The sequence below is a fragment of the Hypanus sabinus genome, unplaced genomic scaffold, assembly GCF_030144855.1.
Source record: "Hypanus sabinus isolate sHypSab1 unplaced genomic scaffold, sHypSab1.hap1 scaffold_932, whole genome shotgun sequence".
Lineage (NCBI taxonomy): Eukaryota > Metazoa > Chordata > Chondrichthyes > Myliobatiformes > Dasyatidae > Hypanus > Hypanus sabinus.
Genome location: NW_026781786.1, coordinates 35,720 through 62,178, shown reverse-complemented (window position 1 = coordinate 62,178; position 26,459 = coordinate 35,720). Strand labels below are relative to the sequence as shown.

General features: G+C 56.4%; 1 protein-coding gene across 1 annotated transcript in view; it reads left to right on the top strand.

Annotated features, from left to right (window-relative positions):
- The window catches only part of LOC132390509 (gastrula zinc finger protein XlCGF49.1-like), a 56,300-nt gene extending 53,934 nt beyond the window's left edge, over positions 1-2,366 (top strand). Inside the window, exon 2 of the mRNA XM_059963119.1 lies at positions 1,684-2,366. Within this exon, the coding sequence (XP_059819102.1) occupies positions 1,690-2,346 (657 nt within the window). The 5' untranslated portion in view covers positions 1,684-1,689 and the 3' untranslated portion in view covers positions 2,347-2,366. The remainder of the gene's footprint in view (positions 1-1,683) is intronic.
- The last annotated feature ends 24,093 nt before the right edge of the window (positions 2,367-26,459 follow it).

The window sequence follows — 26,459 nt, the reverse complement described above, 5'->3', positions numbered from 1 at the left end:
AGAGCTGGTCCGGAGTGAAGGGGTAGGAGCTGTCCCTGCAGGGTGATGAGAGGAGGGCTGGTCTGGAGTGAAGGGGTAGGAGCTGTCCCTGCAGAGTGATGAGAGGAGGGCTGGTCCGGAGTGAAGGGGTAGGAGCTGTCCCTGCAGAGTGATGAGAGGAGGGCTGGTCCGGAGTGAAGGGGTAGGAGCTGTCCCTGCAGGGTGATGAGAGGAGGGCTGGTCCGGAGTGAAGGGGTAGGAGCTGTCCCTGCAGAGTGATGAGAGGAGGGCTGGTCCGGAGTGAAGGGGTAGGAGCTGTCCCTGCAGACTGATGAGAGGAGGGCTGGTCCGGAGTGAAGGGGTAGGAGCTGTCCCTGCAGAGTGGTGAGAGGAGGGCTGGTCCGGAGTGAAGGGGTAGGAGCTGTCCCTGCAGAGTGATGGGAGGAGGGCTGGTCCGGAGTGAAGGGGTAGGAGCTATCCCTGCAGAGTGATGAGAGGAGGGCTGGTCCGGAGTGAAGGGGTAGGAGCTGTCCCTGCAGAGTGATGAGAGGAGGGCTGGTCCGGAGTGTAGGGGTAGGAGCTGTCCCTGCAGAGTGATGGGAGGAGGGCTGGTCCGGAGTGAAGGGGTAGGAGCTGTCCCTGCAGAGTGGGGAGAGGAGGGCTGGTCCGGAGTGAAGGGTTAGGAGCTGTCCCTGCAGAGTGATGGGAGGAGGGCTGGTTCGGAGTGAAGGGGTAGGAGCTGTCCCTGCAGAGTGGTGAGAGGAGGGCTGGTCCGGAGTGAAGGAGTAGGAGCTGTCCCTGCAGAGTGGGGAGAGGAGGGCTGGTCCGGAGTGAAGGGGTAGGAGCTGTCCCTGCAGAGTGATGAGAGGAGAGCTGGTCCGGAGTGAAGGGGTAGGAGCTGTCCCTGCAGAGTGATGAGAGGAGGGCTGGTCCGGAGTGAAGGGGTAGGAGCTGTCGCTGCAGAGTGGTGAGAGGAGGGCTGGTCCGGAGTGAAGGGGTAGGAGCTGTCCCTGCAGAGTGATGAGAGGAGGGCTGGTCCGGAGTGAAGGGGTCAGTGACAGACTGCTCTCCATGGTACCAGTCCGGAAATTTGCCAGGGACCGCTCCTCAGCATGGATGTGTTGGGTCCAGACGGATGGATCTTCAGAGATGTTGCCACTGAGGAATCACCCTCTCCATTGATATGGACTGGTGTGTGGTCCCTCGACTTCCCTTCCTGAAATCCACAATCGATTCCTTGGTCTTACTGACTTTGAGACCAAGGTTGTCGATGCGAGAACCCTCCCCTGCACCAGCTGACCTTTCTCATGCCTGTGCACCTCCTCGTCAGCATCTGAGATTGTGGCATTGGCGGAGATGTCGATGGCATTTGAGCTGTGTCCAGCCACGCAGTTGTGAGTGTAGAGCAGTGGGCGGAGCACATGTTGCTGCTCAGTGAGGTTCAGACCCTCCAATCTGTAACTGACTGTGAGGACGTCGAGATGCAGCTGCAGAGGGAGGTACAGAGGCCCAGCTTTGGGAGGTTGTTGCTGAGAACTGAGGATATGATTGTATTGAATGCTGAGCAGTGGCCAGATGCAGGTATTACTACTGCCCAGGTGATCGAAGGTGGAGTGCAGAGCCCACGAGCAGAGCAGGGCAGGAGGGTGAGCGAGACTGAAAGGGAGAAGATGTGCTTGCTGACCGTTCCTCCTCACCCCGCAGAGGCCGATGGACGGCGAGCAGGCGCAGGAGCGCCCAGAGCCCGGTCCGCAGATCCGTCAGTCCGCGCCGAAGGGAGCGGGAGGCGTCCATTCGGGAAGAGGGGAGGAGGGAGGAGGAGGGGGGCGGAGTGGACCCCGGAGACGCTGCCGGCCCGACCAGCGTGGTTTCATCTGCTCTGACTGCGGGAAGACCTTTGAACACTCCTGCCATTTTGAGCGTCACCTACGGGTGCACACGGGCGAGCGGCCCTTCAAGTGCCCCACCTGTGAGAAAGACTTCAACCACAAGTCAAACCTGGTGCGTCACGAGCGTACTCACACCGGCGAGCGGCCCTTCCGCTGCCAGACATGCGGCAAGGAGTTCAGCCAGCCCTCCAACCTGGTCAAACACCAGCTGACCCACACCGGAGAGAAGCCCTTCGGCTGCCAGACCTGCGGGCGGGCCTTCAGCAGGCTGTCCAACCTGGCCACCCACCAGCGCACCCACACTGGAGAGCGGCCCTTCCGCTGCCCTGTCTGCGCCAAGGATTTCAGCCAGTCCTCCATCCTGCGGCGGCACCAGCGTATCCACACCCGCGACAAGCCCTTCCACTGCCCACTCTATGCAGGGGGCCGGGCAGGACGCGGGGCAGTAACACTCAGAGCGTCTGAGGGTGACAGGTAAGCAGAGAGGGGCTGATGATGCAGCAGAGAGCATGGTTAGAACAGGGAGAGGTAGAGAGAGCAGATAAACACAAACCCGGTAACAGAGAGGCAGTTAGAAACACTTAAGGGGACAGACCCCGATTGACACAGACAAACAATCTCCAATACCCAGAGAGAGAGAGAGCCCGATACCCAGAGAGGGAGAGAGAGACCCCGATACCCAGAGAGAGAGAGACACCGATACCCAGAGAGAGAGAGAGACCGATACCCAGAGCGAGAGAGAGACCACGATACCCAGTGAGAGAGAGAGACCCCAATACACAGGGAGACAGAGACACCCCGATACCCAGAGAGAGAGAGACCCCAATACCCAGAGAGAGAGAGAGACCGATACCCAGAGGGAGAGAGACCCCGATACAGAGAGAGAGACACCGAAACCCTGAGAGAGAGAGACCACGATACCCAGAGAGAGAGAGAACCCAATGCCCACAGAGAGAGAGACCCCGATACCCAGAGAGGGAGACCCCGAAAGCCAGAGAGAGAGAGAGAGAGACACCCTGATACCCAGAGAGAGAGACACCGATACCCAGTGAGAGAGAGACCCCAATACACAGGGAGAGAGAGAGACACCGATACCCAGAGAGAGAGACCCCGATACCCAGAGAGAGAGAGAGCCAGATAACCAGAGAGAGATACCCCGATACCCAGAGAGAGAGAGAGAAACTCCGATACCCAGAGAGAGAGACCCCGATACCCAGAGAGAGAGACTTTGATACCCAGATGGGGGGAGAGAGAGAGAGAGAGACAGACCCCGATACCCAGAGAGAGAGTGACCCTGATACCCAGAGAGAGACTTTGATACCCAGAGAGACCCCGATACCCAGAGGGACCTCGATACCCAGAGAGAGAGATCCCGATACCCAGAGAGAGAGACCCCGATACCCAGAGAGAGAGAGAGAGAGAGACCCCGATACCCAGAGAGAGAGAGACCCCGATACCCAGAGAGAGAGACCCCGATACCCAGAGAGACTCCGATACCCAAAGAGAGAGAGAGAGACCCCGAAACCCAGAGAGAGAGTGAGAGAGAGAGAGAGAGAGAGAGAGAGAGACCCCGATACCCAGAGAGGGAGAAATACCCCGAAAGCCAGAGATGGAGAGAGAGAGAGACACCCCGATACCCAGAGAGAGAGAAACCCCGATACCCAGAGAGAGAGACACCAATACCCAAAGAGAGAGACCTCGATACCCAGAGAGAGCGAAGACCCCAATACACAGGCAGAGAGAGAGAGAAAGACCCTGATACCCAGAGAGAGAGATACCCCGATACCCAGAGAGAGGCACCGATACCCAAAGAGAGAGACCTCGATACCCAGAGAGAGCGAAGACCCCAATACACAGGCAGAGAGAGAGAGACCGATACCCAGAGAGAGAGAGAAAGACCCTGATACCCAGAGAGAGATAGACCCCGATACCCAGAGAGATAGAAAGAGAGAGACCCCGATACCCATAGAGTGAGAGAGACCCCGATACCCGGAGGGAGAGAGACCCCGATACACAGAGAGGGAGAGAGACCCCGATACCCAGAGGGAGAGAGACCCCGATACACAGAGAGGGAGAGAGACCCCGATACCCAGAGGGAGAGAGACCCCGATACACAGAGAGGGAGAGAGAGTGACCCCGATACCCAGAGAGAGAGAGACCCCGATACACAGAGAGGGAGAGAGACCCCGATGCCCAGAGGGAGAGAGACCCCGATACCCAGAGAGAGAGAGAGACCCCGATACCCAGAGAGAGAGAGAGAGACCCCGATACCCAGAGAGAGAGAGAGATACCCCGATACCCAGAGAGAGAGAGAGACTCCGATACCCAGAGAGAGAGAGACCCCGATACCCAGAGAGAGATACCCTGATACCCAGAGAGAGAGAGACTTTGATACCCAGATGGGGGGAGAGAGAGAGAGAGAGACAGACCCCGATACCCAGAGAGAGAGTGACCCTGATACCCAGAGAGAGAGAAACCCCGATACCTAGAGAGGGAGCGAGAGAGACCCCGATACCCAGAGAGAGAGTGAAAGACTCTGATACCCGGAGAGGGAGAGAGAAAGAGACCCCAATACACAGGCAGAGAGAGAGTCACCAATACCCAGAGAGAGAGAAAGACCCCGATACCCAGAGAGAGACACCCCGATACCCAGAGAGAGAGACACCGATACCCAAAGAGAGAGACCCCGATACCCAGAGAGGGACCCCAATACACAGGCAGAGAGAGAGTCTCCAATACCCATAGAGAGAGAAAGACCCCGATACCCAGAGAGTGAAACCCCGATACCCAGAGAGAGACTTTGATACCCAGAGAGAGGGACCTCGATACCCAGAGAGAGAGATCCCGATACCCAGAGAGAGAGAGAGAGAGACCCCGATACCCAGAGAGAAAGAGATACCCCGATACCCAGAGAGAGGCACCGATACCCAGAGAGAGACCCCGATACCCAGAGAGAGTGAGTTTGATACCCAGAGAGACCCCGATACCCAGAGAGAGACCCCGATACCCAGAGAGAGACCCCGATACCCAGAGAGACCTCGATACCCAGAGAGACTACGATACCCAGAGAGCGAGAGAGACCCCGATACCCAGAGGGAGAGAGAGACCCCGATACCCAGAGAGAGACACCGATACCCAAAGAGAGAGACCTCGATACCCAGAGAGAGAGAGAGAGCGAGGACCCCAATACACAGGCAGAGAGAGAGACACCGATACCCAGAGAGAGATAGACCCCGATACCCAGAGAGATAGAAAGAGAGAGACCCCGATACCCAGCGCGACCCCGATACCCATAGAGTGAGAGAGACCCCGATACCCGGAGAGTGAGAGAGAGAGACCCCGATACCCAGAGAGAGAGAGGCCCCGATACCCAGAGTGAGAGAGACCCCAACACCCAGAGAGAGAGAGAAAAGACCCTGATACCCAGAGGGAGAGAGACCCCGATACCCAGAGAGGGAGAGAGACCCCGATACCCAGAGAGGGAGAGAGACCCCGATACAGAGAGAGAGAGAGACACCGAAACCCTGAGAGAGAGAGAACCCAATGCCCACAGAGAGAGAGAACCCCGATACCCAGAGAGAGTGGGCCCCGATACCCAGAGATAGAGAGAGAGAGACCCCGATACCCAGAGAGGGAGACCCCGAAAGCCAGAGAGAGAGAGAGAGAGACACCCTGATACCCAGAGAGAGAGACACCGATACCCAGTGAGAGAGAGACCCCAATACACAGGGAGAGAGAGAGACACCGATACCCAGAGAGAGAGAAAGACCCCAATACCCAGAGAGAGAGACACCCCGATACCCAGAGAGAGAGACCGATACCCAGAGAGAGAGAGACCGATACCCAGAGAGAGAGAGAGACCCCGATACCCAGAGAGAGAGAGAGAGAGACCCCGATACCCAGAGAGAGAGAGAGCCAGATAACCAGAGAGAGATACCGCGATACCCAGAGAGAGAGAGAGAGAGACCCCGATACCCAGAGAGAGAGAGAGCCAGATAACCAGAGAGAGATACCGCGATACCCAGAGAGAGAGAGAGAGACTCCGATACCCAGAGAGAGAGAGACTCCGATACCCAGAGAGAGATACCCTGATACCCAGAGAGAGAGACTTTGATACCCAGATGGGGGGAGAGAGAGAGACAGACCCCGATACCCAGAGAGAGAGAGACCCCGATACCCAGAGAGAGAGAGAGAGACCCCGATACCCAGAGAGAGAGAGATACCCCGATACCCAGAGAGAGGCACCGATACCCAAAGGCACCGATACCCAGAGAGAGAGACCCCGATACCCAGAGAGTGAGACCCCGATACGCAGAGAGAGACTTTGATACCCAGGGAGACCCCGATACCCAGAGAGAGGGACCTCGATACCCAGAGAGAGGGACCTCGATACCCAGAGAGAGGGACCTCGATACCCAGAGAGAGAGAGAGAGACCCCGATACCCAGAGAGAGAGAGAGATACCCCGATACCCAGAGAGAGAGAGAGATACCCCGATACCCAGAGAGAGGCACCGATACCCAGAGAGAGACCCCGATACCCAGAGAGAGTGAGTTTGATACCCAGAGAGACCCCGATACCCAGAGAGAGAGACCCCGAGACCCAGAGAGACCTCGATACCCAGAGAGAGAGACCCCGATACCCAGAGAGAGAGAGAGAACCCAATGCCCACAGAGAGAGAGACCCCGATACCCAGAGAGAGAGACCCCGATACCCAGAGAGAGAGAGAACCCAATGCCCACAGAGAGAGAGACCCCGATACCCAGAGAGGGAGAGAGACCCCGATACAGAGAGAGAGACACCGAAACCCTGAGAGAGAGAGACCACGATACCCAGAGGGAGAGAGAGAGAGAGAGAGAGAGACCCCGATACCCAGAGAGAGAGAGAACCCAATGCCCACAGAGAGAGAGACCCCGATACCCAGAGAGAGAGACCCCGATACCCAGAGAGAGAGAGAACCCAATGCCCACAGAGAGAGAGACCCCGATACCCAGAGAGGGAGAGAGACCCCGATACAGAGAGAGAGACACCGAAACCCTGAGAGAGAGAGACCTCGATACCCAGAGAGAGAGAGATACCCCGATACCCAGAGAGAGGCACCGATACCCAGAGAGAGGCACCGATACCCAGAGAGAGAGACCCCGATACCCAGAGAGACCCCGATACCCAGAGAGTGAGACCCAGATACCCAGAGAGAGACTTTGATACCCAGAGAGACCCCGATACCCAGAGAGAGAGAGAGACTCCGATACCCAGAGAGAGAGAGAGACTCCGATACCCAGAGAGAGAGAGAGACTCCGATACCCAGAGAGAGAGAGACCCCGATACCCAGAGAGAGAGAGAAAGACTCTGATACCCGGAGAGGGAGAGAGAAAGAGACCACAATACACAGGCAGAGAGAGAGTCACCAATACCCAGAGAGAGAGAAAGACCTCGATACCCAGAGAGACCCTGATACCCAGAGAGAGGGACCTCGATACCCAGAGAGAGAGAGAGACCCCGATACCCAGAGAGAGAGAGATACCCCGATACCCAGAGAGAGGCACCGATACCCAGAGAGAGGCACTGATACCCAGAGAGTGAGACCCCGATACCCAGAGAGAGACTTTGATACCCAGAGAGACCCCGATACCCAGAGAGAGACTTTGATACCCAGAGAGACCCCGATACCCAGAGAGAGGGACCTCGATACCCAGAGAGAGAGAGATACCCCGATACCCAGAGAGAGGCACCGATACCCAGAGAGGCACCGATACCCAGAAAGAGACCCCGATACCCAGAGAGAGAGACCCCGATACCCAGAGAGAGAGACCCCGATACCCAGAGAGAGAGACCCCGATACCCAGAGAGAGAGACCCCGATACCCAGAGAGAGAGACCCCGATACCCAGAGAGAGAGACCTCGATACCCAGAGAGAGATAAACCGATACCCAGAGAGAGAGAGAGAGACCCCGATACCCAGAGAGAGAGAGAGTGACCCCGATACCCAGAGAGGGAGCGAGAGAGACCCCGATACCCAGAGAGAGAGAGAGACCCCGATACCCAGAGAGAGAGTGAAAGACTCTGATACCCGGAGAGGGAGAGAGAAAGAGACCACAATACACAGGCAGAGAGAGAGTCACCAATACCCAGAGAGAGAGAGAAAGACCCCGATACCCAGAGAGAGACACCCCGATACCCAGAGAGAGAGAGAGAGAGAGAGAGAGACCCCGATACCCAGAGAGAGAGAGACCCCGATACCCAGAGAGAGAGACCCCGATACCCAGAGACTCCGATACCCAAAGAGAGAGAGAGAGACCCCGAAACCCAGAGAGAGAGTGAGAGAGAGAGAGAGAGAGAGAGAGACCCCGATACCCAGAGAGGGAGAAAGACCCCGAAAGCCAGAGATGGAGAGAGAGAGAGACACCCCGATACCCAGAGAGAGAGAAACCCCGATACCCAGAGAGAGAGACACCAATACCCAAAGAGAGAGACCTCGATACCCAGAGAGAGCGAAGACCCCAATACACAGGCAGAGAGAGAGAGAAAGACCCTGATACCCAGAGGGTGAGAGACCCCGATACCCAGAGAGGGAGAGAGACCCCGATACCCAGAGAGGGAGAGAGACCCCGATACAGAGAGAGAGAGAGAGAGACACCGAAACCCTGAGTGAGAGAGAGACCACGATACCCAGAGAGAGAGAGAGAGAGAGAGAGACCCCGATACCCAGAGAGAGAGAGAACCCAATGCCCACAGAGAGAGAGACACCGATACCCAGAGAGGGAGAGAGACCCCGATACCCAGAGGGAGAGAGACCCCGATACAGAGAGAGAGACACCGAAACCCTGAGAGAGAGAGAGACCACGATACCCAGAGAGAGAGAGAACCCAATGCCCACAGAGAGAGAGACCCCGATACCCAGAGAGAGAGAGAGAGTGGGCCCCGATACCCAGAGATAGAGAGAGAGAGACCCCGATACCCAGAGAGGGAGACCCCGAAAGCCAGAGAGAGAGAGAGAGAGACACCCTGATACCCAGAGAGAGAGACACCGATACCCAGTGAGAGAGAGACCCCAATACACAGGGAGAGAGAGAGACACCGATACCCAGAGAGAGAAAGACCCCAATACCCAGAGAGAGAGACACCCCGATACCCAGAGAGAGAGAGACCGATACCCAGAGAGAGAGAGAGACCCCGATACCCAGAGAGAGAGAGAGAGAGACCCCGATACCCAGAGAGAGAGAGAGCCAGATAACCAGAGAGAGATACCGCGATACCCAGAGAGAGAGAGAGAGACTCCGATACCCAGAGAGAGAGAGACCCCGATACCCAGAGAGAGATACCCTGATACCCAGAGAGAGAGAGACTTTGATACCCAGATGGGGGGAGAGAGAGAGAGAGACAGACCCCGATACCCAGAGAGAGAGTGACCCTGATACCCAGAGAGAGAGAGACCCCGATACCCAGAGAGAGAGAGAGAGAGACCCCGATACCCAGAGAGAGAGAGATACCCCGATACCCAGAGAGAGGCACCGATACCCAGAGGCACCGATACCCAGAGAGAGAGACCCCGATGCCCAGAGAGTGAGACCCCGATACCCAGAGAGAGACTTTGATACCCAGGGAGACCCCGATACCCAGAGAGAGGGACCTCGATACCCAGAGAGAGGGACCTCGATACCCAGAGAGAGAGAGAGAGACCCCGATACCCTGAGAGAGAGAGATACCCCGATACCCAGAGAGAGGCACCGATACCCAGAGAGAGTGAGTTTGATACCCAGGAGACCCCGATACCCAGAGAGAGAGACCCCGAGACCCAGAGAGACCTCGATACCCAGAGAGAGATACCCCGATACCCAGAGAGGGAGCGAGAGAGACCCCGATACCCAGAGAGAGAGAGACCCCGATACCCAGAGAGAGAGAGAAAGACTCTGATACCCGGAGAGGGAGAGAGAAAGAGACCACAATACACAGGCAGAGAGAGAGTCACCAATACCCAGAGAGAGAGAAAGACCCCGATACCCAGAGAGACCCCGATACCCAGAGAGAGGGACCTCGATACCCAGAGAGAGAGAGATACCCCGATACCCAGAGAGAGGCACCGATACCCAGAGAGAGAGACCCCGATACCCAGAGAGACCCCGATACCCAGAGAGAGAGACTCCGATACCCAGAGAGAGAGAGAGACTCCGATACCCAGAGAGAGAGAGACCCCGATACCCAGAGAGAGAGAGAGACCCCGATACCCAGAGAGGGAGCGAGAGAGACTCCGATACCCAGAGAGAGAGAGACTCCGACACCCAGAGAGAGAGAGACTCCGATACCCAGAGAGAGAGAGACTCCGATACCCAGAGAGAGAGAGAGACTCCGATACCCAGAGAGAGAGAGACTCCGATACCCAGAGAGAGAGAGACTCCGATACCCAGAGAGAGAGAGAGACTCCGACACCCAGAGAGAGAGAGACTCCGATACCCAGAGAGAGAGAGACCCCGATACCCAGAGAGAGAGAGAAAGACTCTGATACCCGGAGAGGGAGAGAGAAAGAGACCACAATACACAGGCAGAGAGAGAGTCACCAATACCCAGAGAGAGAGAAAGACCTCGATACCCAGAGAGAGGGACCTCGATACCCAGAGAGAGAGAGAGAGACCCCGATACCCAGAGAGGCACCGATACCCAGAGAGAGGCACCGATACCCAGAGAGAGGCACCGATACCCAGAGAGAGGCACTGATACCCAGAGAGTGAGACCCCGATACCCAGAGAGAGACTTTGATACCCAGAGAGACCCCGATACCCAGAGAGAGACTTTGATACCCAGAGAGACCCCGATACCCAGAGAGAGGGACCTCGATACCCAGAGAGAGAGATCCCGATACCCAGAGAGAGAGAGAGAGAGACCCCGATACCCAGAGAGAGAGAGAGAGACCCCGATACCCAGAGAGAGAGAGATACCCCGATACCCAGAGAGAGGCACCGATACCCAGAGGCACCGATACCCAGAGAGAGAGACCCCGATACCCAGAGAGTGAGACCCCGATACCCAGAGAGAGACTTTGATACCCAGGGAGACCCCGATACCCAGAGAGAGGGACCTCGATACCCAGAGAGAGGGACCTCGATACCCAGAGAGAGGGACCTCGATACCCACAGAGAGAGAGAGAGACCCCGATACCCAGAGAGAGAGAGACCCCGATACCCAGAGAGAGAGAGATACCCCGATACCCAGAGAGAGGAACCGATACCCAGAGAGAGTGAGTTTGATACCCAGAGAGACCCCGATACCCAGAGAGAGAGACCCCGAGACCCAGAGAGACCTCGATACCCAGAGAGAGAGACCCCGATACCCAGAGAGTGACCCCGATACCCAGAGGCAGAGATACCCCGATACCCAGAGAGAGAGAGAGACCCCGATACCCAGAGAGGGAGCGAGAGAGACCCCGATACCCAGAGAGAGAGAGACCCCGATACCCAGAGAGAGAGAGAAAGACTCTGATACCCGGAGAGGGAGAGAGAAAGAGACCACAATACACAGGCAGAGAGAGAGTCAACAATACCCAGAGAGAGAGAAAGACCCCGATACCCAGAGAGACCCCGATACCCAGAGAGAGGGACCTCGATACCCAGAGAGAGAGAGATACCCCGATACCCAGAGAGAGGCACCAATACCCAGAGAGAGGCACCGATACCCAGAGAGAGGCACCGATACCCAGAGAGAGGCACCGATACCCAGAGAGAGAGGCACCGATACCCAGAGAGAGAGACCCCGATACCCAGAGAGACCCCGATACCCAGAGAGACCCCGATACCCAGAGAGAGAGAGAGAGACCCCGATACCCAGAGAGAGAGAGAGAGACCCCGATACCCAGAGAGAGAGAGAGAGACCCCGATACCCAGAGAGAGAGAGAGAGACCCCGATACCCAGAGAGAGAGAGATACCCCGATACCCAGAGAGAGGCACCGATACCCAGAGGCACCGATACCCAGAGAGAGAGACCCCGATACCCAGAGAGTGAGACCCCGATACCCAGAGAGAGGGACCTCGATACCCAGAGAGAGAGAGAGAGACCCCGATACCCAGAGAGAGAGAGACCCCGATACCCAGAGAGAGAGAGATACCCCGATACCCAGAGAGAGGAACCGATACCCAGAGAGAGTGAGTTTGATACCCAGAGAGACCCCGATACCCAGAGAGAGGGACCTCGATACCCAGAGAGAGAGAGAGAGACCCCGATACCCAGAGAGAGAGAGACCCTGATACCCAGAGAGAGAGATACCCCGATACCCAGAGAGAGGAACCGATACCCAGAGAGAGTGAGTTTGATACCCAGAGAGACCCCGATACCCAGAGAGAGAGACCCCGAGACCCAGAGAGACCTCGATACCCAGAGAGAGAGACCCCGATACCCAGAGAGTGACCCCGATACCCAGAGGCAGAGATACCCCGATACCCAGAGAGAGAGAGAGAGACCCCGATACCCAGAGAGGGAGAGAAAGACTCTGATACCCGGAGAGGGAGAGAGAAAGAGACCACAATACACAGGCAGAGAGAGAGTCACCAATACCCAGAGAGAGAGAAAGACCTCGATACCCAGAGAGGCACCGATACCCAGAGAGAGGCACCGATACCCAGAGAGAGGCACTGATACCCAGAGAGTGAGACCCCGATACCCAGAGAGAGACTTTGATACCCAGAGAGACCCCGATACCCAGAGAGAGACTTTGATACCCAGAGAGAGGCACCGATACCCAGAAAGAGACCCCGATACCCAGAGAGAGAGACCCCGATACCCAGAGAGAGAGACCCCGATACCCAGAGGCAGAGATACACCGATACCCAGAGAGAGAGAGAGAGACCCCGATACCCAGAGAGAGAGTGACCCCGATACCCAGAGAGGGAGCGAGAGAGACCCCGATACCCAGAGAGAGAGAGAGACCCCGATACCCAGAGAGAGAGTGAAAGACTCTGATACCCGGAGAGGGAGAGAGAAAGAGACCACAATACACAGGCAGAGAGAGAGTCACCAATACCCAGAGAGAGAGAAAGACCCCGATACCCAGAGAGAGACACCGATACCCAGAGAGAGAGAGAGAGACCCCGATACCCAGAGAGAGGCACCCCGATACCCAGAGAGAGAGAGAGAGAGAGAGAGAGAGAGAGACCCCGATACCCAGAGAGAGAGAGACCCCGATACCCAGAGAGAGAGACCCCGATACCCAGAGAGAGAGACCTCGATACCCAGAGAGAGAGAGACCCCGATACCCAGAGAGAGAGAGACCCCGATACCCAGAGAGAGAGAGACCTCGATACCCAGAGAGACAGAGACCCCGATACCCAGAGAGAGAGAGACCCCGATACCCAGAGAGAGACCCCGATACCCAGAGACTCCGATACCCAAAGAGAGAGAGAGAGACCCCGATACCCAGAGAGGGAGAAAGACCCCGAAAGCCAGAGATGGAGAGAGAGAGAGACACCCCGATACCCAGAGAGAGAGAGAGAGACCCCGATACCCAGAGAGAGAGAGAGAGAGAGAGAGAGTGAGACCCCGATACCCAGAGAGAGAGAGAACCCAATGCCCACAGAGAGAGAGACCCCGATACCCAGAGGGAGAGAGACCCCGATACCCAGAGAGGGAGAGAGACCCCGATACCCAGAGGGAGAGAGACCCCGATACAGAGAGAGAGACACCGAAACCCTGAGAGAGAGAGACCACGATACCCAGAGAGAGAGAGAAAACCCAATGCCCACAGAGAGAGAGACCCCGATACCCAGAGAGAGAGAGAGAGAGTGGGCCCCGATACCCAGAGATAGAGACACCGATACCCAGTGAGAGAGAGACCCCAATACACAGGGAGAGAGAGAGACACCGATACCCAGAGAGAGAGAAAGACCCCAATACCCAGAGAGAGAGACACCCCGATACCCAGAGAGAGAGAGACCGATACCCAGAGAGAGAGAGAGACCCCGATACCCAGAGAGAGAGAGAGAGAGACCCCGATACCCAGAGAGAGAGAGAGCCAGATAACCAGAGAGAGATACCGCGATACCCAGAGAGAGAGAGAGAGACTCCGATACCCAGAGAGAGAGAGACCCCGATACCCAGAGAGAGATACCCTGATACCCAGAGAGAGAGAGACTTTGATACCCAGATGGGGGGAGAGAGAGAGAGAGACAGACCCCGATACCCAGAGAGAGAGAGACCCCAATACCCAGAGAGAGAGAGAGAGACCGATACCCAGAGCGAGAGAGACCACGATACCCAGAGAGAGAGACTCCAATACCCAGAGAGAGAGAGAGCCAGATAACCAGAGAGAGATACCCCGATACCCAGAGAGAGAGAGAGCCTCCGATACCCAGAGAGAGAGAGACCCCGATACCCAGAGAGAGAGTGACCCTGATACCCAGAGAGAGACTTTGATACCCAGAGAGACCCCGATACCCAGAGGGACCTCGATACCCAGAGAGAGAGATCCCGATACCCAGAGAGAGAGAGAGAGACCCCGATACCCAGAGAGAGAGAGATACCCCGATACCCAGAGAGAGGCACCGATACCCAGAGAGAGGCACCGATACCCAGAGAGAGACCCCGATACCCAGAGAGAGTGAGTTTGATACCCAGAGAGACCCCGATACCCAGAGAGACCTCGATACCCAGAGAGAGAGACCCCGATACCCAGAGAGTGACCCCGATACCCAGAGGCAGAGATACCCTGATACCCAGAGAGAGAGAGAGAGAGACCCCGATACCCAGAGAGGGAGCGAGAGAGACCCCGATACCCAGAGAGAGAGAGACCCCAATACACAGGCAGAGAGAGAGACACCGATACCCAGAGAGAGAAAGACCCTGATACCCAGAGAGAGATAGACCCCGATACCCAGAGAGAGAGAGAGACCCCGATACCCAGTGGGAGAGAGACCCCGATACACAGAGAGGGAGAGAGACCCCGATACCCAGAGGGAGAGAGACCCCGATACCCAGAGGGAGAGAGACCCCGATACCCAGAGAGAGAGAGAGACCCCGATACCCAGAGGGAGAGAGACCCCGATACACAGAGAGGGAGCGAGAGAGACCCCGATACCCAGAGAGAGAGAGACCCCAATACACAGGCAGAGAGAGAGACACCGATACCCAGAGAGAGAAAGACCCCGATACCCAGAGAGATAGAAAGAGAGAGACCCCGATACCCAGAGTGACCCCGATACCCATAGAGTGAGAGAGACCCCGATACCCGGAGAGTGAGAGAGAGAGACCCCGATACCCGGAGAGTGAGAGAGAGAGACCCCGATACCCAGAGAGAGAGAGAGAGACACCGATACCCAGAGAGAGAGAGAGGCCCCGATACCCAGAGAGTGAGAGAGACCCCAACACCCAGAGAGAGAGAGAAAAGACCCTGATACCCAGTGGGAGAGAGACCCCGATACCCAGAGAGAGAGAGGCCCCGTTACCCAGTGAGAGAGAGAGGCCCCGATACCCAGAGTGAGAGAGACCCCAACACCCAGAGAGAGAGAGAAAAGACCCTGATACCCAGTGGGAGAGAGACCCCGATACACAGAGAGGGAGCGAGAGAGACCCCGATACCCAGAGAGAGAGAGAAAGACTCTGATACCCGGAGAGGGAGAGAGACCCCGATACCCAGTGGGAGAGAGACCCCGATACACAGAGAGGGAGAGAGACCCCGATACCCAGAGGGAGAGAGACCCCGATACCCAGAGAGAGAGAGAGACCCCGATACCCAGAGGGAGAGAGACCCCGATACACAGAGAGGGAGCGAGAGAGACCCCGATACCCAGAGAGAGAGTGACCCCGATACCCAGAGAGAGAGAGACCCCAATACACAGGCAGAGAGAGAGACACCGATACCCAGAGAGAGAAAGACCCCGATACCCAGAGAGATAGAAAGAGAGAGACCCCGATACCCAGAGTGACCCCGATACCCATAGAGTGAGAGAGACCCCGATACCCGGAGAGTGAGAGAGAGAGACCCCGATACCCGGAGAGTGAGAGAGAGAGACCCCGATACCCAGAGAGAGAGAGAGAGACACCGATACCCAGAGAGAGAGAGAGGCCCCGATACCCAGAGAGTGAGAGAGACCCCAACACCCAGAGAGAGAGAGAAAAGACCCTGATACCCAGTGGGAGAGAGACCCCGATACCCAGAGAGAGAGAGGCCCCGTTACCCAGTGAGAGAGAGAGGCCCCGATACCCAGAGTGAGAGAGACCCCAACACCCAGAGAGAGAGAGAAAAGACCCTGATACCCAGTGGGAGAGAGACCCCGATACACAGAGAGGGAGCGAGAGAGACCCCGATACCCAGAGAGAGAGAGAAAGACTCTGATACCCGGAGAGGGAGAGAGACCCCGATACCCAGAGAGGGAGAGAGACCCCGATACCCAGAGGGAGAGAGAGACCCCGATTACCAGAGAGAGAGAGAGAGAGAGAGACACCGAAACCCTGAGAGAGAGAGAGAGAGAGAGAGAGAGAGAGAGACCCCGATACCCAGAGAGAGAGAGAACCCAATGCCCACAGAGAGAGAACCCCGATACCCAGAGACAGTGGGCCCCGATACCCAGAGATAGAGAGAGAGAGTCCCCGATACCCAGAGAGGGAGACCTCGAAAGCCAGAGAGAGAGAGAGAGACACCCTGATACCCAGAGAGAGAGACACCGATACCCAGTGAGAGAGAGAGACCCCAATACACAGGGAGAGAGAGACACCCCGATACCCAGAGAGAGAGAGACCCCAATACCCAGAGAGAGAGAGACCAATACCCAGAGCGAGAGAGACCACGATACCCAGAGAGAGAGACTCCAATACCCAGAGAGAGAGAGAGCCAGATAACCAGAGAGAGATACCCCGATACCCAGAGAGAGAGAGAGCCTCCGATACCCAGAGAGAGAGAGACCCCGATACCCAGAGAGAGATACCCTGATACCCAGAGAGAAAGAGACTTTGATACCCAGATGGGGGGAGAGAGAGAGAGAGAGAGACAGACCCCGATACCCAGAGAGAGAGTGACCCTGATACCCAGAGAGAGACTTTGATACCCAGAGAGACCCCGATACCCAGAGGGACCTCGATACCCAGAGAGAGAGAGAGAGACCCCGATACCCAGAGAGAGAGAGATACCCCGATACCCAGAGAGAGGCACCGATACCCAGAGAGAGGCACCGATACCCAGAGAGAGACCCCGATACCCAGAGAGAGTGAGTTTGATACCCAGAGAGACCCCGATACCCAGTGAGAGAGAGACCCCAATACACAGGGAGAGAGAGAGAGAGACCGATACCCGTAGAGAGAGTGACCCCGATACCCAGAGAGAGAGAGAGAGACCCCGATACCCAGAGTGAGAGAGACCCCAACACCCAGAGGGAGAGAGAAAAGACCCTGATACCAAGAGAGATAGAAAGAGCGAGAGCCCCTGATACCCAGGGAGAGAGAGAAAGACCCTGATACCCAGAGGGAGAGAGACCCCGATACCCAGAGAGGAGAGAGACCCCGATACCCAGAGGGAGAGAGACCCCGATACAGAGAGAGAGAGAGACACCGAAACCCTGAGTGAGAGAGAGACCACGATACCCAGAGAGAGAGAGAGAGAGAGAGAGAGACCCCGATACCCAGAGAGAGAGAGAGACCCCGATACCCAGAGGGAGAGAGACCCCGATACAGAGAGAGAGAGAGAGAGAGAGACACCGAAACCCTGAGAGAGAGAGACCACGATACCCAGAGAGAGAGAGAACCCAATGCCCACAGAGAGAGAGACCCCGATACCCAGAGAGAGAGAGAGAGAGAGACCCCGATACCCAGAGAGAGAGAGAGAGACACCGATACCCAGAGAGAGAGTGAGGCCCCGATACCCAGAGAGTGAGAGAGACCCCAACACCCAGAGAGAGAGAGAAAAGACCCTGATACCCAGTGGGAGAGAGACCCCGATACCCAGAGAGAGAGAGACCCCGATACCCAGAGAGAGAGAGATACCCCGATACCCAGAGAGAGGAACCGATACCCAGAGAGAGTGAGAGAGAGAGAAAGACCCTGATACCCAGAGGGAGAGAGACCCCGATACCCAGAGAGAGAGAGACCCCGATACAGAGAGAGAGAGAGACACCAAAAACCTGAGAGAGAGAGAAAGACCCCGATACCCAGAGAGAGAGAGAACCCAATGCCCACAGAGAGAGAGACCCCGATACCCAGAGAGGGAGACCCCGATACCCAGAGAGAGAGAGAGAGACACCGATACCCAGAGAGAGAGAGAGGCCCCGATACCCAGAGAGTGAGAGAGACCCCAACACCCAGAGAGAGAGAGAAAAGACCCTGATACCCAGTGGGAGAGAGACCCCGATACCCAGAGAGAGAGAGAAAGACCCTGATACCCAGAGAGGGAGAGAGACCCCGATACCCAGAGAGAGAGAGACCCCGATACCCAGAGAGAGATACCCTGATACCCAGAGAGAAAGAGACTTTGATACCCAGATGGGGGGAGAGAGAGAGAGAGAGAGACAGACCCCGATACCCAGAGAGAGAGTGACCCTGATACCCAGAGAGAGACTTTGATACCCAGAGAGACCCCGATACCCAGAGGGACCTCGATACCCAGAGAGAGAGAGAGAGACCCCGATACCCAGAGAGAGGCACCGATACCCAGAGAGAGGCACCGATACCCAGAGAGAGACCCCGATACCCAGAGAGAGTGAGTTTGATACCCAGAGAGACCCCGATACCCAGTGAGAGAGAGACCCCAATACACAGGGAGAGAGAGAGAGAGACCGATACCCGTAGAGAGAGTGACCCCGATACCCAGAGAGAGAGAGAGAGACCCCGATACCCAGAGTGAGAGAGACCCCAACACCCAGAGGGAGAGAGAAAAGACCCTGATACCAAGAGAGATAGAAAGAGCGAGAGCCCCTGATACCCAGGGAGAGAGAGAAAGACCCTGATACCCAGAGGGAGAGAGACCCCGATACCCAGAGAGGGAGAGAGACCCCGATACCCAGAGGGAGAGAGACCCCGATACAGAGAGAGAGAGAGACACCGAAACCCTGAGTGAGAGAGAGACCACGATACCCAGAGAGAGAGAGAGAGAGAGAGAGACCCCGATACCCAGAGAGAGAGAGAGACCCCGATACCCAGAGGGAGAGAGACCCCGATACAGAGAGAGAGAGAGAGAGAGAGACACCGAAACCCTGAGAGAGAGAGACCACGATACCCAGAGAGAGAGAGAACCCAATGCCCACAGAGAGAGAGACCCCGATACCCAGAGAGAGAGAGAGAGAGAGACCCCGATACCCAGAGAGAGAGAGAGAGACACCGATACCCAGAGAGAGAGAGAGGCCCCGATACCCAGAGAGTGAGAGAGACCCCAACACCCAGAGAGAGAGAGAAAAGACCCTGATACCCAGTGGGAGAGAGACCCCGATACCCAGAGAGAGAGAGACCCCGATACCCAGAGAGAGAGAGATACCCCGATACCCAGAGAGAGGAACCGATACCCAGAGAGAGTGAGAGAGAGAGAAAGACCCTGATACCCAGAGGGAGAGAGACCCCGATACCCAGAGAGAGAGAGACCCCGATACAGAGAGAGAGAGAGACACCAAAAACCTGAGAGAGAGAGAAAGACCCCGATACCCAGAGAGAGAGAGAACCCAATGCCCACAGAGAGAGAGACCCCGATACCCAGAGAGGGAGACCCCGATACCCAGAGAGAGAGAGAGAGACACCGATACCCAGAGAGAGAGAGAGGCCCCGATACCCAGAGAGTGAGAGAGACCCCAACACCCAGAGAGAGAGAGAAAAGACCCTGATACCCAGTGGGAGAGAGACCCCGATACCCAGAGAGAGAGAGAAAGACCCTGATACCCAGAGAGGGAGAGAGACCCCGATACCCAGAGAGAGAGAGACCCCGATACAGAGAGAGAGAGAGACACCAAAAACCTGAGAGAGAGAGAAAGACCCCGATACCCAGAGAGAGAGAGAACCCAATGCCCACAGAGAGAGAGACCCCGATACCCAGAGAGGGAGACCCCGAAAGCCAGAGAGAGAGAGAGAGACACCCTGATACCCAGAGAGAGAGACACCGATACCCAGAGAGAGAGACACCGATACCCAGTGAGAGAGAGAGACCCCAATACACAGGGAGAGAGAGAGACACCGATACCCGTAGAGAGAGTGACCCCGATACCCAGAGAGAGAGATTGAGACCCCGATACCCAGAGAGTGAGAGAGACCCCAACACCCAGAGGGAGAGAGAAAAGACCCTGATACCAAGAGAGATAGAAAGAGCGAGAGCCCCCGATACCCAGGGAGAGAGAGAAAGACCCTGATACCCAGAGAGAGATAGAGACCCCGATACCCAGACCGACCCCGATACCCAGAGAGAGAGAGAGACCCCGATACCCAGTGGGAGAGAGACCCCGATACACAGAGAGGGAGAGAGACCCCGATACCCAGAGGGAGAGAGACCCCGATACCCAGAGAGAGAGAGAGACCCCAACACCCAGAGGGAGAGAGAAAAGACCCTGATACCAAGAGAGATAGAAAGAGCGAGAGCCCCCGATACCCAGGGAGAGAGAGAAAGACCCTGATACCCAGAGAGAGATAGAGACCCCGATACCCAGACCGACCCCGATACCCAGAGAGAGAGAGAGACCCCGATACCCAGTGGGAGAGAGACCCCGATACACAGAGAGGGAGAGAGACCCCGATACCCAGAGGGAGAGAGACCCCGATACCCAGAGAGAGAGAGAGACCCCGATACCCAGAGGGAGAGAGACCCCGATACACAGAGAGGGAGCGAGAGAGACCCCGATACCCAGAGAGAGAGAGACCCCAATACACAGGCAGAGAGAGAGACACCGATACCCAGAGAGAGAAAGACCCTGATACCCAGAGAGAGATAGACCCCGATACCCAGAGAGATAGAAAGAGAGAGACCCCGATACCCAGAGTGACCCCGATACCCATAGAGTGAGAGAGACCCCGATACCCAGAGAGATACCCTGATACCCAGAGAGAGAGAGACCCCGATACCCAGAGAGAGATACCCTGATACCCAGAGAGAAAGAGACTTTGATACCCAGATGGGGGGAGAGAGAGAGAGAGAGACAGACCCCGATACCCAGAGAGAGAGTGACCCTGATACCCAGAGAGAGACTTTGATACCCAGAGAGACCCCGATACCCAGAGGGACCTCGATACCCAGAGAGAGAGATCCCGATACCCAGAGAGAGAGAGAGAGACCCCGATACCCAGAGAGAGAGAGATACCCCGATACCCAGAGAGAGGCACCGATACCCAGAGAGAGGCACCGATACCCAGAGAGAGACCCCGATACCCAGAGAGAGTGAGTTTGATACCCAGAGAGACCCCGATACCCAGTGAGAGAGAGACCCCAATACACAGGGAGAGAGAGAGAGAGACCGATACCCGTAGAGAGAGTGACCCCGATACCCAGAGAGAGAGAGAGAGACCCCGATACCCAGAGTGAGAGAGACCCCAACACCCAGAGGGAGAGAGAAAAGACCCTGATACCAAGAGAGATAGAAAGAGCGAGAGCCCCCGATACCCAGGGAGAGAGAGAAAGACCCTGATACCCAGAGGGAGAGAGACCCCGATACCCAGAGAGGGAGAGAGACCCCGATACCCAGAGGGAGAGAGACCCCGATACAGAGAGAGAGAGAGACACCGAAACCCTGAGTGAGAGAGAGACCACGATACCCAGAGAGAGAGAGAGAGAGAGAGAGACACCCCGATACCCAGAGAGAGAGAGAGACCCCGATACCCAGAGGGAGAGAGACCCCGATACAGAGAGAGAGAGAGAGAGAGAGAGACACCGAAACCCTGAGAGAGAGAGACCACGATACCCAGAGAGAGAGAGAACCCAATGCCCACAGAGAGAGAGACCCCGATACCCAGAGAGAGAGAGAGAGAGACCCCGATACCCAGAGAGAGAGAGAGAGACACCGATACCCAGAGAGAGAGACCACGATACCCAGAGAGAGAGAGAACCCAATGCCCACAGAGAGAGAGACCCCGATACCCAGAGAGAGAGACCCCGATACCCAGAGAGTGACCCCGATACCCAGAGGCAGAGATACCCCGATACCCAGAGAGAGAGAGAGAGACCCCGATACCCAGAGAGGGAGAGAAAGACTCTGATACCCGGAGAGGGAGAGAGAAAGAGACCACAATACACAGGCAGAGAGAGAGTCACCAATACCCAGAGAGAGAGAAAGACCTCGATACCCAGAGAGACCCCGATACCCAGAGAGAGGGACCTTGATACCCAGAGAGAGAGAGAGAGACCCCGATACCCAGAGAGAGAGAGATACCCCGATACCCAGAGAGAGGCACCGATACCCAGAGAGAGGCACCGATACCCAGAGAGAGGCACCGATACCCAGAGAGAGGCACCGATACCCAGAGAGAGGCACCGATACCCAGAGAGTGAGACCCCGATACCCAGAGAGAGACTTTGATACCCAGAGAGACCCCGATACCCAGAGAGAGACTTTGATACCCAGAGAGAGGCACCGATACCCAGAAAGAGACCCCGATACCCAGAGAGAGAGACCCCGATACCCAGAGAGAGAGACCCCGATACCCAGAGGCAGAGATACCCCGATACCCAGAGAGAGAGAGAGTGACCCCGATACCCAGAGAGGGAGCGAGAGAGACCCCGATACCCAGAGAGAGAGAGAGACCCCGATACCCAGAGAGAGAGTGAAAGACTCTGATACCCGGAGAGGGAGAGAGAAAGAGACCACAATACACAGGCAGAGAGAGAGTCACCAATACCCAGAGAGAGAGAAAGACCCCGATACCCAGAGAGAGACACCGATACCCAGAGAGAGAGAGAGAGACCCCGATACCCAGAGAGAGGCACCCCGATACCCGAGAGAGAGAGAGAGAGAGAGAGAGAGAGAGACCCCGATACCCAGAGAGAGAGAGACCCCGATACCCAGAGAGAGAGACCCCGATACCCAGAGAGAGAGACCTCGATACCCAGAGAGAGAGAGACCCCGATACCCAGAGAGAGAGAGACCCCGATACCCAGAGAGAGAGAGACCTCGATACCCAGAGAGACAGAGACCCCGATACCCAGAGAGAGAGAGACCCCGATACCCAGAGAGAGACCCCGATACCCAGAGACTCCGATACCCAAAGAGAGAGAGAGAGACCCCGATACCCAGAGAGGGAGAAAGACCCCGAAAGCCAGAGATGGAGAGAGAGAGAGACACCCCGATACCCAGAGAGAGAGAGAGAGACCCCGATACCCAGAGAGAGAGAGAGAGAGAGAGAGAGAGAGTGAGACCCCGATACCCAGAGAGAGAGAGAACCCAATGCCCACAGAGAGAGAGACCCCGATACCCAGAGGGAGAGAGACCCCGATACCCAGAGAGGGAGAGAGACCCCGATACCCAGAGGGAGAGAGACCCCGATACAGAGAGAGAGACACCGAAACCCTGAGAGAGAGAGACCACGATACCCAGAGAGAGAGAGAAAACCCAATGCCCACAGAGAGAGAGACCCCGATACCCAGAGAGAGAGAGAGAGAGTGGGCCCCGATACCCAGAGAGAGAGAGAGAGACACCGATACCCAGAGAGAGAGACACCGATACCCAGTGAGAGAGAGACCCCAATACACAGGGAGAGAGAGAGACACCGATACCCAGAGAGAGAGAAAGACCCCAATACCCAGAGAGAGAGACACCCCGATACCCAGAGAGAGAGAGACCGATACCCAGAGAGAGAGAGAGACCCCGATACCCAGAGAGAGAGAGAGAGAGACCCCGATACCCAGAGAGAGAGAGAGCCAGATAACCAGAGAGAGATACCGCGATACCCAGAGAGAGAGAGAGAGACTCCGATACCCAGAGAGAGAGAGACCCCGATACCCAGAGAGAGATACCCTGATACCCAGAGAGAGAGAGACTTTGATACCCAGATGGGGGGAGAGAGAGAGAGAGACAGACCCCGATACCCAGAGAGAGAGAGACCCCAATACCCAGAGAGAGAGAGAGAGACCGATACCCAGAGCGAGAGAGACCACGATACCCAGAGAGAGAGACTCCAATACCCAGAGAGAGAGAGAGCCAGATAACCAGAGAGAGATACCCCGATACCCAGAGAGAGAGAGAGCCTCCGATACCCAGAGAGAGAGAGACCCCGATACCCAGAGAGAGAGTGACCCTGATACCCAGAGAGAGACTTTGATACCCAGAGAGACCCCGATACCCAGAGGGACCTCGATACCCAGAGAGAGAGATCCCGATACCCAGAGAGAGAGAGAGAGACCCCGATACCCAGAGAGAGAGAGAGGCACCGATACCCAGAGAGAGGCACCGATACCCAGAGAGAGGCACCGATACCCAGAGAGAGACCCCGATACCCAGAGAGAGAGACCCCGATACCCAGAGAGTGACCCCGATACCCAGAGGCAGAGATACCCTGATACCCAGAGAGAGAGAGAGAGAGACCCCGATACCCAGAGAGGGAGCGAGAGAGACCCCGATACCCAGAGAGAGAGAGACCCCAATACACAGGCAGAGAGAGAGACACCGATACCCAGAGAGAGAAAGACCCTGATACCCAGAGAGAGATAGACCCCGATACCCAGAGAGAGAGAGAGACCCCGATACCCAGTGGGAGAGAGACCCCGATACACAGAGAGGGAGAGAGACCCCGATACCCAGAGGGAGAGAGACCCCGATACCCAGAGAGAGAGAGAGACCCCGATACCCAGAGGGAGAGAGACCCCGATACACAGAGAGGGAGCGAGAGAGACCCCGATACCCAGAGAGAGAGTGACCCCGATACCCAGAGAGAGAGAGACCCCAATACACAGGCAGAGAGAGAGACACCGATACCCAGAGAGAGAAAGACCCCGATACCCAGAGAGATAGAAAGAGAGAGACCCCGATACCCATAGAGTGAGAGAGACCCCGATACCCGGAGAGTGAGAGAGAGAGACCCCGATACCCGGAGAGTGAGAGAGAGAGACCCCGATACCCAGAGAGAGAGAGAGAGACACCGATACCCAGAGAGAGAGAGAGGCCCCGATACCCAGAGAGTGAGAGAGACCCCAACACCCAGAGAGAGAGAGAAAAGACCCTGATACCCAGTGGGAGAGAGACCCCGATACCCAGAGAGAGAGAGGCCCCGTTACCCAGTGAGAGAGAGAGGCCCCGATACCCAGAGTGAGAGAGACCCCAACACCCAGAGAGAGAGAGAAAAGACCCTGATACCCAGTGGGAGAGAGACCCCGATACACAGAGAGGGAGCGAGAGAGACCCCGATACCCAGAGAGAGAGAGAAAGACTCTGATACCCGGAGAGGGAGAGAGACCCCGATACCCAGAGAGGGAGAGAGACCCCGATACCCAGAGGGAGAGAGAGACCCCGATTACCAGAGAGAGAGAGAGAGAGAGACACCGAAACCCTGAGAGAGAGAGAGAGAGAGAGAGAGAGAGACCCCGATACCCAGAGAGAGAGAGAACCCAATGCCCACAGAGAGAGAACCCCGATACCCAGAGACAGTGGGCCCCGATACCCAGAGATAGAGAGAGAGAGTCCCCGATACCCAGAGAGGGAGACCTCGAAAGCCAGAGAGAGAGAGAGAGACACCCTGATACCCAGAGAGAGAGACACCGATACCCAGTGAGAGAGAGAGACCCCAATACACAGGGAGAGAGAGACACCCCGATACCCAGAGAGAGAGAGACCCCAATACCCAGAGAGAGAGAGACCAATACCCAGAGCGAGAGAGACCACGATACCCAGAGAGAGAGACTCCAATACCCAGAGAGAGAGAGAGCCAGATAACCAGAGAGAGATACCCCGATACCCAGAGAGAGAGAGAGCCTCCGATACCCAGAGAGAGAGAGACCCCGATACCCAGAGAGAGATACCCTGATACCCAGAGAGAAAGAGACTTTGATACCCAGATGGGGGGAGAGAGAGAGAGAGAGAGACAGACCCCGATACCCAGAGAGAGAGTGACCCTGATACCCAGAGAGAGACTTTGATACCCAGAGAGACCCCGATACCCAGAGGGACCTCGATACCCAGAGAGAGAGATCCCGATACCCAGAGAGAGAGAGAGAGACCCCGATACCCAGAGAGAGAGAGATACCCCGATACCCAGAGAGAGGCACCGATACCCAGAGAGAGGCACCGATACCCAGAGAGAGACCCCGATACCCAGAGAGAGTGAGTTTGATACCCAGAGAGACCCCGATACCCAGTGAGAGAGAGACCCCAATACACAGGGAGAGAGAGAGAGAGACCGATACCCGTAGAGAGAGTGACCCCGATACCCAGAGAGAGAGAGACCCCGATACCCAGAGTGAGAGAGACCCCAACACCCAGAGGGAGAGAGAAAAGACCCTGATACCAAGAGAGATAGAAAGAGCGAGAGCCCCCGATACCCAGGGAGAGAGAGAAAGACCCTGATACCCAGAGGGAGAGAGACCCCGATACCCAGAGGGAGAGAGACCCCGATACCCAGAGGGAGAGAGACCCCGATACAGAGAGAGAGAGAGACACCGAAACCCTGAGTGAGAGAGAGACCACGATACCCAGAGAGAGAGAGAGAGAGAGAGAGACCCCGATACCCAGA